Source organism: Neophocaena asiaeorientalis, unplaced genomic scaffold, assembly GCF_003031525.2.
Source record: "Neophocaena asiaeorientalis asiaeorientalis breed wild unplaced genomic scaffold, Neophocaena_asiaeorientalis_V1.1 scaffold265, whole genome shotgun sequence".
Classification (NCBI taxonomy): domain Eukaryota; kingdom Metazoa; phylum Chordata; class Mammalia; order Artiodactyla; family Phocoenidae; genus Neophocaena; species Neophocaena asiaeorientalis.
In genome coordinates, this window is record NW_020172172.1 from 3,021,953 (window position 1) to 3,037,693 (window position 15,741).

The 15,741-nt window shown below is 39.4% G+C and overlaps 1 protein-coding gene across 4 annotated transcripts in view; it reads right to left on the bottom strand.

Annotated features, from left to right (window-relative positions):
* Positions 1-15,741, bottom strand: part of SNRK (SNF related kinase) — a 131,925-nt gene that overhangs the window by 6,580 nt on the left and 109,604 nt on the right. For all 4 annotated transcript variants that reach the window (XM_024756069.1, XM_024756091.1, XM_024756084.1 and 1 more), the window contains 3 exons: positions 8,255-8,396; positions 4,172-4,384; positions 1,627-1,761 (listed from right to left, as the gene is read on the bottom strand). In XM_024756069.1, coding sequence (XP_024611837.1) covers positions 1,627-1,761; positions 4,172-4,384; positions 8,255-8,396 — 490 coding nt within the window. The remainder of the gene's footprint in view (positions 1-1,626; positions 1,762-4,171; positions 4,385-8,254; positions 8,397-15,741) is intronic.

Below are 15,741 nucleotides of genomic sequence, written 5' to 3' on the forward strand. Positions count from 1 at the left end.
TCCCTGGGGCCCAGTCTTCTTCCAAGCTGACACCAGACAGAGTGTCTAGTTTTCATCATGCAAGAATATGTCCAGGATATAGATGCAGTTACCAAATTCATCTTCCCATTAAACTAGACTTCTAAATATTTAGTCTTCGGTCACCCAGGAACGTTTTCTTGTCTATTCTCTGTTGCTCCATCCCAAGCAACAACCGACACATGGCAAGGTGACTGCAAGTAATTTAAAATCCAATGGTATTCTTCCTCTTTTAAGTAGTAATTACTGTTACATATTCACACATATATGTTTATATAGCTATGTACAAGTAGAGAATTACTTAGAACCAAGATCACCCTTCTAGTTTTTAAAAAAAATTTTTTAACTACTTATTTTATATTTATTTATTTAGGCTGCGTCGGGACTTAGTTGCAGCACACGGGATCTTCATTGAAGCATGTGGGATCTTTCGTTGTGGCGCACAGGCTTCTCTCTAGTTGCAGCACACAGGCTCTGTAGTTATGGCATGCAGGTTCCAGAGCGTGCGGGCTCTGTAGTGTGCAGCACGCAGGCTCTCTAGTTGAGGAACGCGAGCTCAGTAGTTGTGGCGCACAGGTTTAGTTGCCCCACGGCACGTGGGACCTTAGATCCCCGACCAGGGATTGACCCTCATCCCCTGCATTGGAAGGCGGATTCTTTACCACTGGACCACCAGGGAAGTCCCTCCTTCTGTTTTTGAATCACTATAATTCCATGGATTACTTCATCTGAATAAAGATAAAGTCTAAATAAATTTTCATAATGGTGACAAAAAAAAGTAACCCTTCCCAAGCTTTGATATTAAATGGAAAGCTAATATGGCAGAAGAAAAAGAGGAGAAGGAAGGTAGGGGGAGAAGGGGAGGGGGTCGGGGGGAAGGGGGAGAGCTGGGAAAGGAAGGGAAGGGGTAAGAAAACACAGGGGAGACGAGCGCACAGTCACTGCTTTACCAAAGGTGATGCGGTGGGGAAACGTTCTCAACAATGACAGCAAACACGTGAAGCCCAGTCCAAAGCACTTCACATGTATTAATTCGTTTATCCATCACCACAGCCCCAAGAGGTAAACAGGATTACTACTCCCACTTCACAGGAAGCTGAGTCAGAGAGAGGTTAAGTGGCCTCCCAAGATCAAGCGGCTGACCAGTCAACTAGCTGACGTGACGCCGAATCCCTGAAACCCTGAGACAGCATCATGCCACAGACATGCTCTGTATGTCTTTTAAAATCATGTCAAATACTGAGGGAAAACCTGGCCTTGTTCCTGGAATGAAAAATTAAAGAAGATAACGCATTTACACATGTCCGATCTGGAAGAGCTTAGTGACACTAGCTGGCACGCTAGCCTGACGCTGCTGCTTCTCTGCAGGTGTCGTTGTGGCCAAGCCAGCAACTGCAGCCCCTCTCCACTAAGCCCGAGAGACGAAGGCATCCCTGGTGACCAAGGAACCAGGACCCCCGCTCACGTGGAGGGCCCACAGGTGGCCCCTCCAGCGAGGCTGTCACCACTCTTTATACTCCCACCCCACAGACTTAGGAAACATCAAAAAAAAAAGTTCACTATTTCAAAACGTTAACTTACTAAAATCAGTGAAGATTTTTTTCTCACCTAAACTGGGCCTTGATATTGCTAGGGCTTGCAGACCTGGTCTGTATTTCTTTCTCTTGCTTTTCCCTCAGGATCCTTTCAGCAAGCAAGAAGTAAGTGGCTGTGATGTGGTTATACCTGTTGGTTTCCAGGGCTCTGAGGAAATAAGAGAGAGTGAATATAAGCCACATTCGCAGGTTTGTTTTTCCACAAGCAGAACTGGATTTTTTTTTTTTTTTTTTAAGTACAAGCAAATAAAATCCAATGACCTGGAATCTTTAAAATTACGGGGAAAAAAAAAAACCAACACACACACACAAATGAGAAAAAAAACCTAGTAGATCATTCTTAAAATTCTAAGTCACAACTTCATAAAAACGTTCAATTAGTAAGAAAAACCCAAAATGCTGATGGCAGCTGAGCTGGATGTTGGTTTTAGATGCACAAAATCATGAAGTTTCCAAGAATGTACACATTATCCAAAAATTTAATGTGTGTCAGTGTTTATTTCCATTACACTGGTTTACTGGCTTCCAGCAGAACTATGAAATGAGTTACATGAATGTACACTGAAACACTAGTATCAATCAGAAAAATTAGAAAACGCTTTTTATTTTTATACTCTTTGTATTTATTGGCATTTTCCGACATGAATGAATTATTAATACATTGAAAGCATGTCATTAGCCTCTTCTTTGAATAAAATCTACGCGTTCATTCATCCACCTCAAAAGTAATGCTCTCTGAGAGTCCGCGGTCTGGCCGGCACCGTGCTGGAGCACACAGCCTGCCTGCTCTCCTGCAGCTGGCTGGTAGTGGGACACAGGAGGAATGCCACAGAGGATCCACAAGGCCCAGAAATATGTAATTATGCTTTTCAGGACCTTTCTGTAGTTAGCGAACATATGCAATGAACACTTCGGGAGGAAACGACACAGGAGTCTCCTCACAAAACGGACGGTGGGGCCTCAGCTAATGGGGGCAAGTGGGGCTGAGGTGAGAGGTCCTAAACGAAGAGCCCGAGGTGAAATTCTGGGCCACAATGACTTCTCAGAGTGGCTTCCTCAGCTGAGCATTGGGGAGAGCTGTGGGCTTGTGTTAAGGGGACCAACAAATGTGTCTATGAACTCAGGAATCACCCTGCAGTGACGAGCTGCTCGTACTGTGGGCAGCAAGAAAGACTTGCCTGAGACCAGCCGGGAGGACTCGGGCTCAGGGCATCACCTGAGGCATCACCTCTCCTTCTGGATTGATAGTTGAATTCACATGACTTAAATAGTTCTCTTCTACACCACTGCATGTGTTTATTCATTTAAAAATATTAAGCCAATTCAGGGCGATGCAAATAGCCTTTTTCATTCACTCAAAAGTGAAAAATCATTTTCCACACATTCCTAAAGTGAGTGTCGTCCTTGGCAGAAAGGGCAAGTGTCCCGCACTTCTCTGTTTCTTTAGGTCAATCTGTGAAAACTGAGAATGCACTCAGAAATCTGAAGAAATGTGTACTTAAACCAAAACGATGATTAGTTTTGTAAACCCTTCTTTCCAGTGTACCCTAAAGATACATGTCCTTTAAACAGACACCACCCTTCTCAGGGACCAGACCCTCAGGTGCCACGTGTGACAGTCTGCCACGCTGTAGAGGTAAGTCCAGCCTGCAGCCTCCTCTCCCTCGAGGACAGGTACCTGGGTCAGATCACTCAGCCAGGCCAGAGTGGCCCTCCCGATGGGAACCTCTTTTTTGCCCCCCAGAGTACATCCTCTTTCCATCATATCCAACTATTTCATTCAATGGGTTAAATAACTTTTGACTTCTCATTTGCGGAAACGCTTCATATTTTTACAGACAGGACCTCTTACAGAAATGAATCGTATCATTGTTAAAGCAACTGCATCTTTATATTATCCTTGATTCCCAACTTCTTAGGTTATAAAAAACTGTCTTTGGTTTTCAAAAATGTAACTAACAACTTGTGCATCTCGTGGGTTCCAGGTTACTGCAGCAAGGGCTCTAAAGAGCCAGACAGTAAACACTTCGAGTCTTGTAGGTAACGCGGTCCATCTCGCCGTGACGCCGCTACTGCCGCACAGGGCTACCATGGACAACATGTAAACAAATGGGCTCAGCTGTGGGCCACTACAACTTTATTTACAAAAATGTGCGACTGGACGCATACAGCAACCCCTGATTTTGAGGAATTGTGGTGTCGCCCCCTTGAGTGTCCCTGCTTCCCTATGGGGACCAGAGGGAGACCCAAGAATTAAGAGGATACAGCAATGCACAAGGCATGTACTGGGAATTAAAACAGTCTATTCCAATCCACTTCTGTAAGAAGGGAGAAAGGCCACAGGACTCACTGTTCACTAGTACAAAAGTAAAAACAAAAGACCAACAAAACCTATGAGCCAGGTACTGGGCCAGAAACTCTAGAGATAAATGACATAACCCCTGCCCACTGGCAACCCTGTCCATTACACAGTGTCCACAAGCCCTGGCACGTTAAGAAAAGAGCCCATCCCAAGAACCCTACGCCCACGGCCCCTGTACTGATGGGCGCCGACATACTCGACAATGGCGTCCCGATCCGCTATGTCCCCGAGCACCATGCGCTGAATGATGCTGTTGTGCTCCTCTTCCGAGAGGTTTTTATATGACACGAGGGGGATGTTATACTTCGTGGCTGGGGAAGGGTCCACTCCCTGAAGCCAAGGATGGTTTTCAATCTCTTCTAAAGAGGCCCTTCTCTTGGGATCTCTCTGTAGCATCCTTGTGATCAGGCTGGAAAGGAAGGCAAGTCCATTGTTAAAGCAAACTGCTGTCAGGGATTAGTAATGGTGGGTTACCGTATTTATCACAATTGTTTCCTAAACTTATACCATCAATCTCATTACGGCCACTAGAGGTGATGGTGGGGCAGATGGGAATAGAGAAAGTGCCATCAGATTCATAAAATAAAAAATCACAACCACCAGATATACCGACAAGCCAAACACACAAATGCAGTTTCCTATCATCTAGAAGTAACTCTAGGTACCAACGTCTGTCCTTGAATTAACTGTGGCATGGTGGCATACCGGAATCAGATACAATGATCAGCGACGACACACAGAATAGGGTGCATGAGGCGACTTCTGTTTCCAGAAGAATGAACGACCATCCTGATGAAAGCAACCAAAATGACATATATTTTTAGACATATATTTTGTTTAAAGGCATTGTGTTGGCAGGAGGGAAGGGAGGGAGGGCAGACAGAAACATGGACAGACAAACTACTCAGCAGGTAAAGACAGAGTAAAAGCAAGACTCTGAGGAGCAAATGACAAAGTTGGCCTTGGCCTGTTTCTGCTTTTTTGTTTCCACACTGAGTACACGAAACAGAATATCACCAGAATATAACATGTACGGCCTACTGAAAGTGGGGGATGCAACTAGAACCCTTGCAAAGAACTGGGACCCCAGCTTCACTGTGAAGATGAACGAGAAGAAAAAAACCTACTGCTAACATGTCAAGAGGGAAATCTGCTGCCTCAACAGTGCTGTGGAGGTGAGATGGGTATTTCTTCTAAGAACTTCTAACTACAAGCTGGTCCTCTCACAAGTTTGGGGTCCAAATTAATGATAGTATATCTGTATGGTACACATAGTGAAAAAGTTAATTTTAAGAGGTTCCAGGCTGGACGTGCCCATGGGCAACTAGTAGAAAAGCAAATGCAAACTTTCTCTAGGGAATGTAACTTAAAAGAACTGCCACATAATTTTAAAAGAAATCTGACCTCACAGTCAAAAACTACAAAGGAAACAAGGTACCACTGCAAGAACTAAAAGACACGATGGCAGAATCAGAATGCAAAGACATCAAATACCTCTACTTCTACCAGTGAACACAATAAAAATAAATGGAATAAACTCTCCAATTAAAAGACAATGCTCAGATGGGAGCATTGGTCAGATGGGATTAATCAAAAATCCAGCTCCCAACTGTTAAAAAATGATGTACCTAAAAACAAGCCAATAAAAGATTTAAAGTAAAAGAATGGAAACCTATATAGCACATAAATGCTAACCAAAAGACAACTGGAATGGTTAGCTAAAACTAGACAACATAGACTGACTTTAAAGCCCAAAGCATCATTAGAGATAAATAGTGATACAAAGGTTCAATTCACCAGCAAGACACAACAGTTTTCAACTTGTTTGGACCTAATAACATTCCCCCGAAACACCCAAAGCAAACACTGAGAGACTTTCAAGAATAAAAAAAAATACATTTACAATGTTGTATTAATGGGGGTAATCACTATTTTTTTTTTTTTGCCTATAATATGCTTTCATGTAGTGGAAGAATATCTCAGTAAGTGATAGAGCAAGCAGTCAAAAGACTCAGAAGTAATTTTAAACATCATAATAAACAAGCTTAGTCTTAAGGACTTATACAGAACTCTGACCCCAACAATTAGAAAACATACATTCTTTTCCAGAACAAAAGGATTATTTACAAAAACTGACTCCATGCTAAGCCATAGGAAGCCTTACCAATTTTAAAAAAACTAGTAACATATAGACTATATTCTTGGATCACAATGCAATTAAGTTAGAAATGAATAACAAAAAGTTAATTAGTAAAGCTAAACATTTGGAAATTTAAAATACCCCTCTGAAAGTAACAGGTTAAATAAACCCATGGAACCTATAAAATAATCAGAACTGAATAACAAAAGGACTATTAATCAAAACTAATGGGATGCAGCTGAAATGGTACTAAGAGGCAATTTATAGCCTTAACTAGTACCTTAGAAAAGGAAAATTTATTATCTGAAACCCCACTTAAGAACAAAAGAATTAGCCCATTAAGTAGGCAGAAGGAAATAATACAGACAAAAGAATATCAATAGCATAAAACAAAAAATATAATAGTAAATTAATAAAGACAAAAGATAGTTCTTTGAAAAAGATTAAAATGAACAAACCTCATGTAAGACTGATCAAGACAAAAATAGAGAATGCAAAAATAGAGAAGGCAAAAAAATCAGTATGAGAATGAAAAAGGGCAACAACTCCACTCATTCATAGGCTTTAAAAATATAATTAGAGGGCTTCCCTGGTGGTGCAGTGATTGAGAGTCCGCCTGCCGACGCAGGGGACACGGGTTCGTGCCCCGGTCCGGGAAGATCCCACATGCCACGGAGCGGCTGGGCCTGTGAGCCATGGCCGCTGAGCCTGCGCGTCCGGAGCCTGTGCTCCGCAACGGGAGCGGCCACAACAGTGAGAGGCCCGTGTACCAAAAAATAAAATTAAAAAAAATAAAAATATAATTAGAGGATATTATAAATACTTGAAGCCAATAAATTTGAAGATTTAGGTAAAATGGACAAGCTCCTTAAGAAACAAAACTTACCAAAACTGACAGGAAAAAGGAAAAAGTAGGAAAAAGTAGAAACTAAATGGTCCTATGATTATCAAAGATAATCCCTCTAGGAGGGAGACACCAAGAAGAGGCTTCTAAAATATCAGAACCGTTCTTTATCTTAAGCTGGATAATGGGTTCATTTTATTACATACACATTTTATCCATTCTTTTGAATGATAAATGTCAATATAAAAATAAGTTACTCTGTTTTAGTTTTTTCAGAAGGGGCTATGGAGATACTCCTTGAATTACAAACATCTAACACGCACACAACATATACCCCCAGAGAGCAGCCTGCTTCCTGGGGTAGAGAATAATAATAGTAAGGGTATAAGGGGGAGGAGGAGGAGAAGAGTCATCAGTATTCATCCTGAGTGCTACTTATGTGCTAAAGACTGAGCTACAAGCTTTATATACATTAATTCATTTAATTTTCACAATAACCCTGTAAGGTATGTTCCACCATTCTCATATCATTAGTAAACTGAGAAACCAGTAGCTGAATCCGGAGAGTTGGAATTCCTAAATTCTTAACTATGGCCTAAGATGGGGATCCACTTGGAGAAAAGGTTCCTCAAGCTCAGATTTCCTTCTTATCAGCTGATGGGAGAAACTAAAAACTTTATTACTCTAGCAAAATCCTTTAAGTAGCTATCATCTCAGGTGACCTTATTTTAAAGTATCACCACAATATCAAAGAAGTACTGAACTTCCAACAGTTCTTTGACTCCATTACGAATTTATCACGACACATATCACAGTACTATATATATAGTACTTTAAATTCCAAGTAATCAGCTTGCATATACTTCTTCCCATAGTCATATGAACCAAAACAGAGCTCTTCAGTCAACTGGGGAGAGAAGTACATGAATAAAATTATGAGGCATGCTATGTAGATCCTAAAATGGTGTGTTGATGGTCTATTTCAGGAAAGAAAATTCCCTAACTGTTCTCTGGAATGTCAAATAATTCCAGGTGCAAAAAGAGAAAGTAGTTCTTACGGTAATTCTTCAAGTGAAAGTAACCCACTTCTCCTGGAGGCTGAAGAGGCATAAAATGGGTTTCTTGAAAACTGGCATATGTGAAAAATAGACTAATACATTCCATACTCCAATATTAAATTTCAATCATATTCTACGGTTAACTCCCCAAAACATACTTAACAAGAGCAGAAATATTGGGTTCAAAAATTAAAATGAACAAAGATACCCACATACTTTTTTTTTTCTTTTACTTACTCTTTACACCCTTTAGATACGTGGGATGGTACTGTATATTTGCAATCCATGATCATTGTCAATGTTTCACTGTCATTGGCCTCTTGAAATGGTGGCTGCCCACACACCAACATGAAAAGGATCACTCCCAGACTCCATATATCTACAAATCAAAGACATACTGTTAAATACTGAATTAGTTAGAAAACAAAAAACACTGAGAGGAGTAAAAGTACACTAACAAGATTTTATTTTGAAGAGTCAAAAAACCTTCTACAAACAAATGAAAACAAAATATGATGATCCAAAACCTATGTGATGCAGCAAAAGCAGTTCTAAGAGGGAAGTTTATAGCAATACAATCTTACCTCAGGAAACAAAAAAAAGCCCAAATAAACAACCTAACCTTACACCTAAAGTAACTAAAGCAACAAAACCCAAAGTTAGTAGAAGGAAAGAAAGCATAAAGATCAGAGCAGAAATAAAAGAAATAGGGATGACGAAAACAATAGTAAAGATCAATGAAACTAAAAGCTGTTTCTCTGAAAAGATAAACAAAACTGACAAACCTTTAGCCAGACTCATCAAGAAAAAAAGGGAAAGGGCTCAAATCAGTTAGAAATGAAAAAGGAAAAGTTACAACAGACACCACAGAAACACAAAGGATCATAAGAAACTATTACAATCAACTGTATGCCAATAAAACGGACAACCTAGAAAAAATGGACAACCTAGAAGAAATGGACAAATTCTTAGAAAGGTACAATCTTCCAAGACTGAACAAGGAAAAAAACAGAAAATATGTATAGACCAATCACAAGTATTGAAATTGAAACTGTGATTAAAACCTCCCAACAAACAATAGTCCAGGACCAGATGGCTTCACAGGCGAATCCTATCAGGCATTTAGAGAAGTGTTAACACCTATCCTTCAGAAACTATTTCAAAATACTGCAGCGGAAGGAACAGTCCCAAACTCATTCTAAGCAACCACCATCACCCTGATACCAAAACCAGAAAAAGATACAACAAAAAAAGAAAATTACAGGCCAATATCACTGATGAGCAGACACAAAAAATCCTCAACAAAATACTAGTAAACTGAATCCAACAATACATTAAAAGGATACCCACACCATGATCAAGTGGGACTTATCCCAGAGGTGCAAGGATTTTTCAATATCCACAAGTCAGTGTGATACACCACATTAACAAACTGAAGAATAAAAACTAGATGATCATCTCAATAGCTGCAGAAGAAGCTTTTCACAAAATTCAACACCCATTTATCATAAAAACTCTCCAGAAAGTGGGCATAGAGGGAACCTACCTCAACATAATAAAGGCTATATATGACAAACCCACAGCAAACATCATTCTCAACAGTAAAAAGCTGAAAGCATTTCCTCTAAGATCAGCAACAAGACAAGGATGTCCACTCTCACCACTTTTATTCAACATAGTTTTGGAAGTCCTAGCCACAGCAATCAGAGAAGAAAAAGAAATAAAGGGAATACAATTTGGAAAAGAAGAAGTAAAACTGTCACTGTTTGCAGATGACATGAAAGTATACATAGAAAATCCTAAAGATGCTACCAGAAAACTACTAGAGCTAATCAATGAATCTGGTAAAGTTGCAAAATACTAAATTAACACAGAAATCTGCTGCATTTCTATACACTAACAACAAAAGAGCAGAAAGAGAAATTAAGGAAACAATCCCATGTACCATCACATCCAAAAGAATAAAATACCTAGGAATAAACCTACCTAAGGAGGCAAAAGACCTGTACTCCAAAAACAGTAAGACACTGATGAAAGAGATCAAAGGTGATACAAACAGATGGAAAGATACACCATGTTCTTGGACTGGAAGAACAATATTGTCAAAATGACTATACGGGGCTTCCCTGGTGGCGCAGTGATTGACAGTCCGCCTGCCAATGCAGGGGACACGGGTTCGTGCCCCGGTCCAGGAATATCCTACATGCTGCAGAGCGGCTAGGCCCGTGAGCCATGGCCGCTGAGCCTGCGCGTCTGGAGCCTGTGCTCCACAACGGGAGAGGCCACAACAACACGACCCAAAAAAAAAAAAAAAAAAAAAAAATGACTATACGATCCAAGGTAATCTACAGATTCAATGCAACCCCTATGAAATAAATTACCAGTGGCATTTTTTTCAGATCTAGAACAAAAAATCTTAAAATTTATACGGAAATACACAAGATCCCGAATAGCCAAAGCAATCTTGAGAAAGAAAAACAGAGCTGGAGGAATCAGGCTCCCCGACTTCCGACTATACTATAAAGTTACAATAATCAAAACAGTATGGGACTGGCACGGAGACAGACTTACAGATCAGTGGAACAAGATATAGAAAGCCCAGAAATAAACCCATGTACCTATTGTCAACTACTCTATGATGAAGGAGGCAAGAATATACAATGGAGAAAAGACAGCCTCTTCAATAAGTGGTGCTGGGAAAACTGGACAGCTACATGTAAAAGAACGAAATTAGAAGATTCTCTAACACGATACACAAAAATAAACTCAAAATGGATTAAAGACCCAAATGTAAGGCCAGATACTATCCAACTCTTAGAAGAAAACACAGGCAGAACACTCTTTGACATAAATTTCAGGAATATCTTTTTGGATCAACTTCCTAGAGTGATGAAAATAAAAATAAACAAATGGGACCTAACTGAACTCCAAAGCTTTTGCACAGCAAAGGAAACCATAAACAAAATGCAACGCAACCCACAGAGTGGGAGAAAATATTTGCAAACAATGTGACCAACAAGGGATTAATCTCCAAAATATACAATCAGCTCATGCAGCTCAGTATCAAAAAAACAAACAACCCAATCAAAATATGCACAGAAGATCTAAAGAGACATTTCTCCAAAGAAGACATACAGATGGCCAAGAGACACATGAAAAGATGCTCAACATCACTAATTATTAGAGAAATGCAAATCAAAACTACAATGAGGTATCACCTCACACGGGTCAGAATGGCCATCATCAAAAAGTCCACAAACGATAGGGGAATTCCCTGGTGGTCCAGTGGCTAAGACTCTGTTCTCCCAACATAGGGAGCCTGGGTTCAATCCCTGCTCAGGGAACTAGATCCCACATGCCACAACTAAAGATCCCACATGCCACAACTAAAGATCCCATGTGCCACAACTAAAAGATCCCTCATGCTGAAACGAAGATCCTGTGTGTGGCAATGAAGATCCCGTGTGCCACAACTAACAACCGGTGCAGCCAAATAAATAAATAAATAAATAATTTTTTTTTAAGTCTACAAACAATAAATGCTGGAGAGGGTGTGGAAAGAGGGGAACCCTCCTAGAACCCTCCTACCCTGTTGGTGGGAATGTAAATTGGTACAGCCACTATGGAGAACAGTATGGAGGTTCTTTAAAAAACTGAAAATAGAGATACCATATGATCCAGCAACCCCACTCCTGGGCATATTACCTGGAGAAAACCATACTTTGAAAAGATACATGCAACCCCATGTTCTTTGCAGCACCATATACAATAGCCAAGACATGGAAGCAGCCTAAATGGCCATCAACAGATGAATGAAGAGGTGTGGTACATATATACAATGGAAAATTACTCAGCCATAAAAAAAGAATGAAATAATGCCATTTGCAACACAGATGGACCTAGAGATGATCATACTAAGTGAAGTCAGACAAAGACAAATATATGATATCACTTTTATGTGGAATCTAAAAAATGATACAAATGAACTTATTTACAAAACAGAAACAGACTCACAGACTTAGCAAACAAACCTATGGTTACCAAAGGGGAAAGGTCGGGGAAGGGATAAATTAGGAAGTTAGGATTAACATATACACACTACTATATATAAAAGAGATAATTACAAAGACCTACTGTATAGCACAGGGAACTCTACTCAATACTCTGTAATAACCTATGTGGGAAAAGAATCTGAAAAAAGAACTGATATAGGTATATGTATAACTAAATCACTTTGCTGCACACCTCAAACTAACACATTGTAAATCAACTTTACTCCAACATAAAAATTTTTTAAAAACATAAAACAAAATTTTAGAAAAGCATTTATACCTCAAAGTAAAAAGATCTAGGGGAGAGAACTTAAGCCTCCGTCAGGCAGGGAAGGTAGGTATCTGTCGTAGTCCCTGTTTTCATATTCACTTAAGACCCAAGCAAGTGCCAGGCACATAGGGAATGGTCAATAAATGTTCAATGAAGAAATGAATTAATTCATTTATTAATGGCAAGAACATCAACTGGAAAGTACCTATCAAGGTTCCCAAACCAATGGACACACACTGCCATTTTTCCCATTATATTATACACCAGAGATAAAACTAAGATACTAATACTCTGAGACATGAAAAGGGTTTTGCCTAAGGTCACGATTGTCCAGGTTGTTCTTAAACCTCAATCCTGGTCAGGTAACCAAATCATGTTACAGACAAGAAAATTAAAGCTCAGAGAGGAGAAAAATATTCCTGGGCTGGGATATCAATGAGGAAAAAGACTGATTATGTATTACTTCAGAGGAAAGAACTAGGACTGAAGGTATAGTAACCAGAAGGCACACTTTGACTTAAACAGCAGATGCTACTTAATAAAACCATGATAACACTGGAAAAGGTAGTAAGTTTCCCATCACTTTAAGTATTCCAGCAAAGGCTGGGGTAACCATCAGTTTAACCTCCTGCAATAAGGCACTCCTGTACCGGCTGGAAAGCTGGACTAGCTGACATCTGAGGACCCTCTCAACACTAACCCCTATAATAACAAATAACCCCCTACTTCTTGCCACTAAATAAAAAACAAAGCCATCACTCAGATGGAAAAATAATGGCTCAATTTAGGAAGGCCATCACAAGTCATTCATTCATTCATTCATTCCAGAAACTATAGACGTGATTATATGAACATGCACGTAACACGGCATCAATTCAAGAAGCTTTCTAGACCATGAAAGGCTTAGAAGAGAGTAAGGGGCAGGCCACAAGGCCCTTGTCACCACATCTGTTAACACTCAACCTCTCTTTTCTTTTAAGCTTAAACACCCAAAATTATGTAGGTTCCATGAATATTAAAACTTGTTAATAAAATATCTTTTCCTTGGTCCAGATTAAACAGAGGGCAATAAAGGCAGAAACCCAAAAGTTACACACACTGTGATTTTTTTATATATACAATAAATTTTACTAAGGATGCTCCAATAGAAATTAGTGAAGGAGATGGGGAAATCTACTAAAATTAAAACATTTATATAAATGAGAACGAAAGGGACCTGAGGATCACTCAGTTCAAACCCTTGGCTCTGCAGTGTTCCCAAGAGGCTGCCTGGCATTACTTGTTGGATGCATGAATTATCTTACTGCCCCAGGACAGCAAGGTGTCTCAGGGCTCCACTCCACTCATTGACCCACATTTCTTCATCTTCATTTAGGAATCCAGAGGGCCATCCCCATTCAAAGTCGAACAATCTCAGTAATGGTGGTTAGCTGCACCTGTTTTTTTAAATATTCAGTGAGAAGAATTTATAACCCCAATTCTAGGAATACCTTATTAAGATTTTAAAAAGGAAACTTATAGAGTTGATGTTTAACTTAAACTCTCTTTGTACAACGCGAACCTGCTATTTCTGGTCACCTGCTCCAACTCCCAAGCCACCACTGTGAACAACTGGCAATTACAATTATTCTCCCTTTAATGCGTGTGTCCTTCATTTTACAAAACAGTCATAATCTAGAAATTAACTGTAAAGTAAACCCACCTTTTCACTGATGTTCATTACACAAGGAGGGACGCTTCTGTTTATAATATAAACATTTAAATATATATATATGTATATAACATATAATTATATACATATATATAATAGTCCCAAAGAAAGAGGGGATTTTAAATGGCTTACAATACAAATGCATAATCATAAAAATCAGGATAGTTAAAATAAAAACTTTCTTCTGTTGTTACAATATTGACAATGCCTACTGCTACTACTGTAACCGAACCTAACCATTAATACATATACACTTGAGATATGATAAATTCATATATTTCCATATAAATCCTAAAAACACAATAATTTTTATGAGTTTGGCTACATTATTTCTTCTACCATCTCATACTCTGCGGATAAACTAGTTTGTTTTTTTAATTTTCTCTATGCTAAACTGGCGATGATACCTGACAGTACAATTATACAAAACCGATGATTTAAAAATACAACAAATAATATAAATATCAACTAATAATTACCCCAAATTCTAATTTGGCTCAAGAAACTTTCTTTTCCTGTTAAATATTAACCTCAACGGCAACAAGGAAGGCCAATTATTTGGAAATGTTCTCTTCTGGATCATTTGCCCAAGCAAGCTAACACACTCTGTTAGGAACTGATGCATGGTTAGAAGAGTAGAAAAGAAAAACAACATAAATATATACGCTGTTTCCACTGTTTTCAGTTAGGGTTCAAATAATCTCTGAACATGGAAATGCTTACAATTTGAGAAACTCAGAAATACAATTGGCAAGTAGTTTCCAAAGCTAAACGACATGATTTGAAGCATGTAAACTGTTGAAGAACGGCAGTGTAACTGAGGGGGTAAAGTTCTGGAAAGGGCAAATAACCCTCTCACGGACACGACATTATTCAAGGGACCATTTATTCCATTTACTTATTTTCCAGACTTTTTCTCTTCTTACTCTACTTTTTGTCTTTGAATCATTAACTTTTCCATCCTAGGGGCCAAAGGAAAGAGATAAAAACAGTCACTAAACAAACACGAAGTATGGCTTTAACCAAGTTATCGAAAAATATGTTTCCCATCTTGAAAATGAGAATAGTTACTTCCTCTTAAAGCTGCTGTAAGCATTAAACGGATAAGAATCGAATCCATGGTTAAGTATTCAGGACAGAGACCGGCACACAGAAAGCATTCCCAAGGAAGCTGCTGCCGCCCCGCTCTCGTTCACCTGTGCCAGGCTCTGTCTGGGCACAGTGAACACAAAAATAAACGAGACACCCTTGCCCTTTTGGGGCTCCTAATTCACTGTGAGAAACAGACAGCAGGTAACAGAAACAGAAAGCAGGTAAGCTCAAGAAGGCACAAAGCCAACACAGCGAAGAAAAACTAAGAGACTGGGGGGAGGCAGGAGGAACAAGGAAGGCCTTTTAGTAATTCAGGTTATAAAAAAAAAAAAAAGGTGATAACTCAGGAGTTTGGTCCCCAGGACCACACATCTGGTGTTACAGGACTAAGAATGGAATCAAGAAAGATTATCTATGATATTTCACCCAAAATAGGGGAGGGAGGGGGTACTTGTCTTAATAAAAATTCATTTTAGTGGATATTTTAAATTACCTTTTCCATAAAAAAAAATAACTTGCTAATAAAACTACAAACTCCCAAGGCGTAGATCATAGCCTAAGCTTGAGATCCTAGGACCACAAGGGATCCACCAAGTCT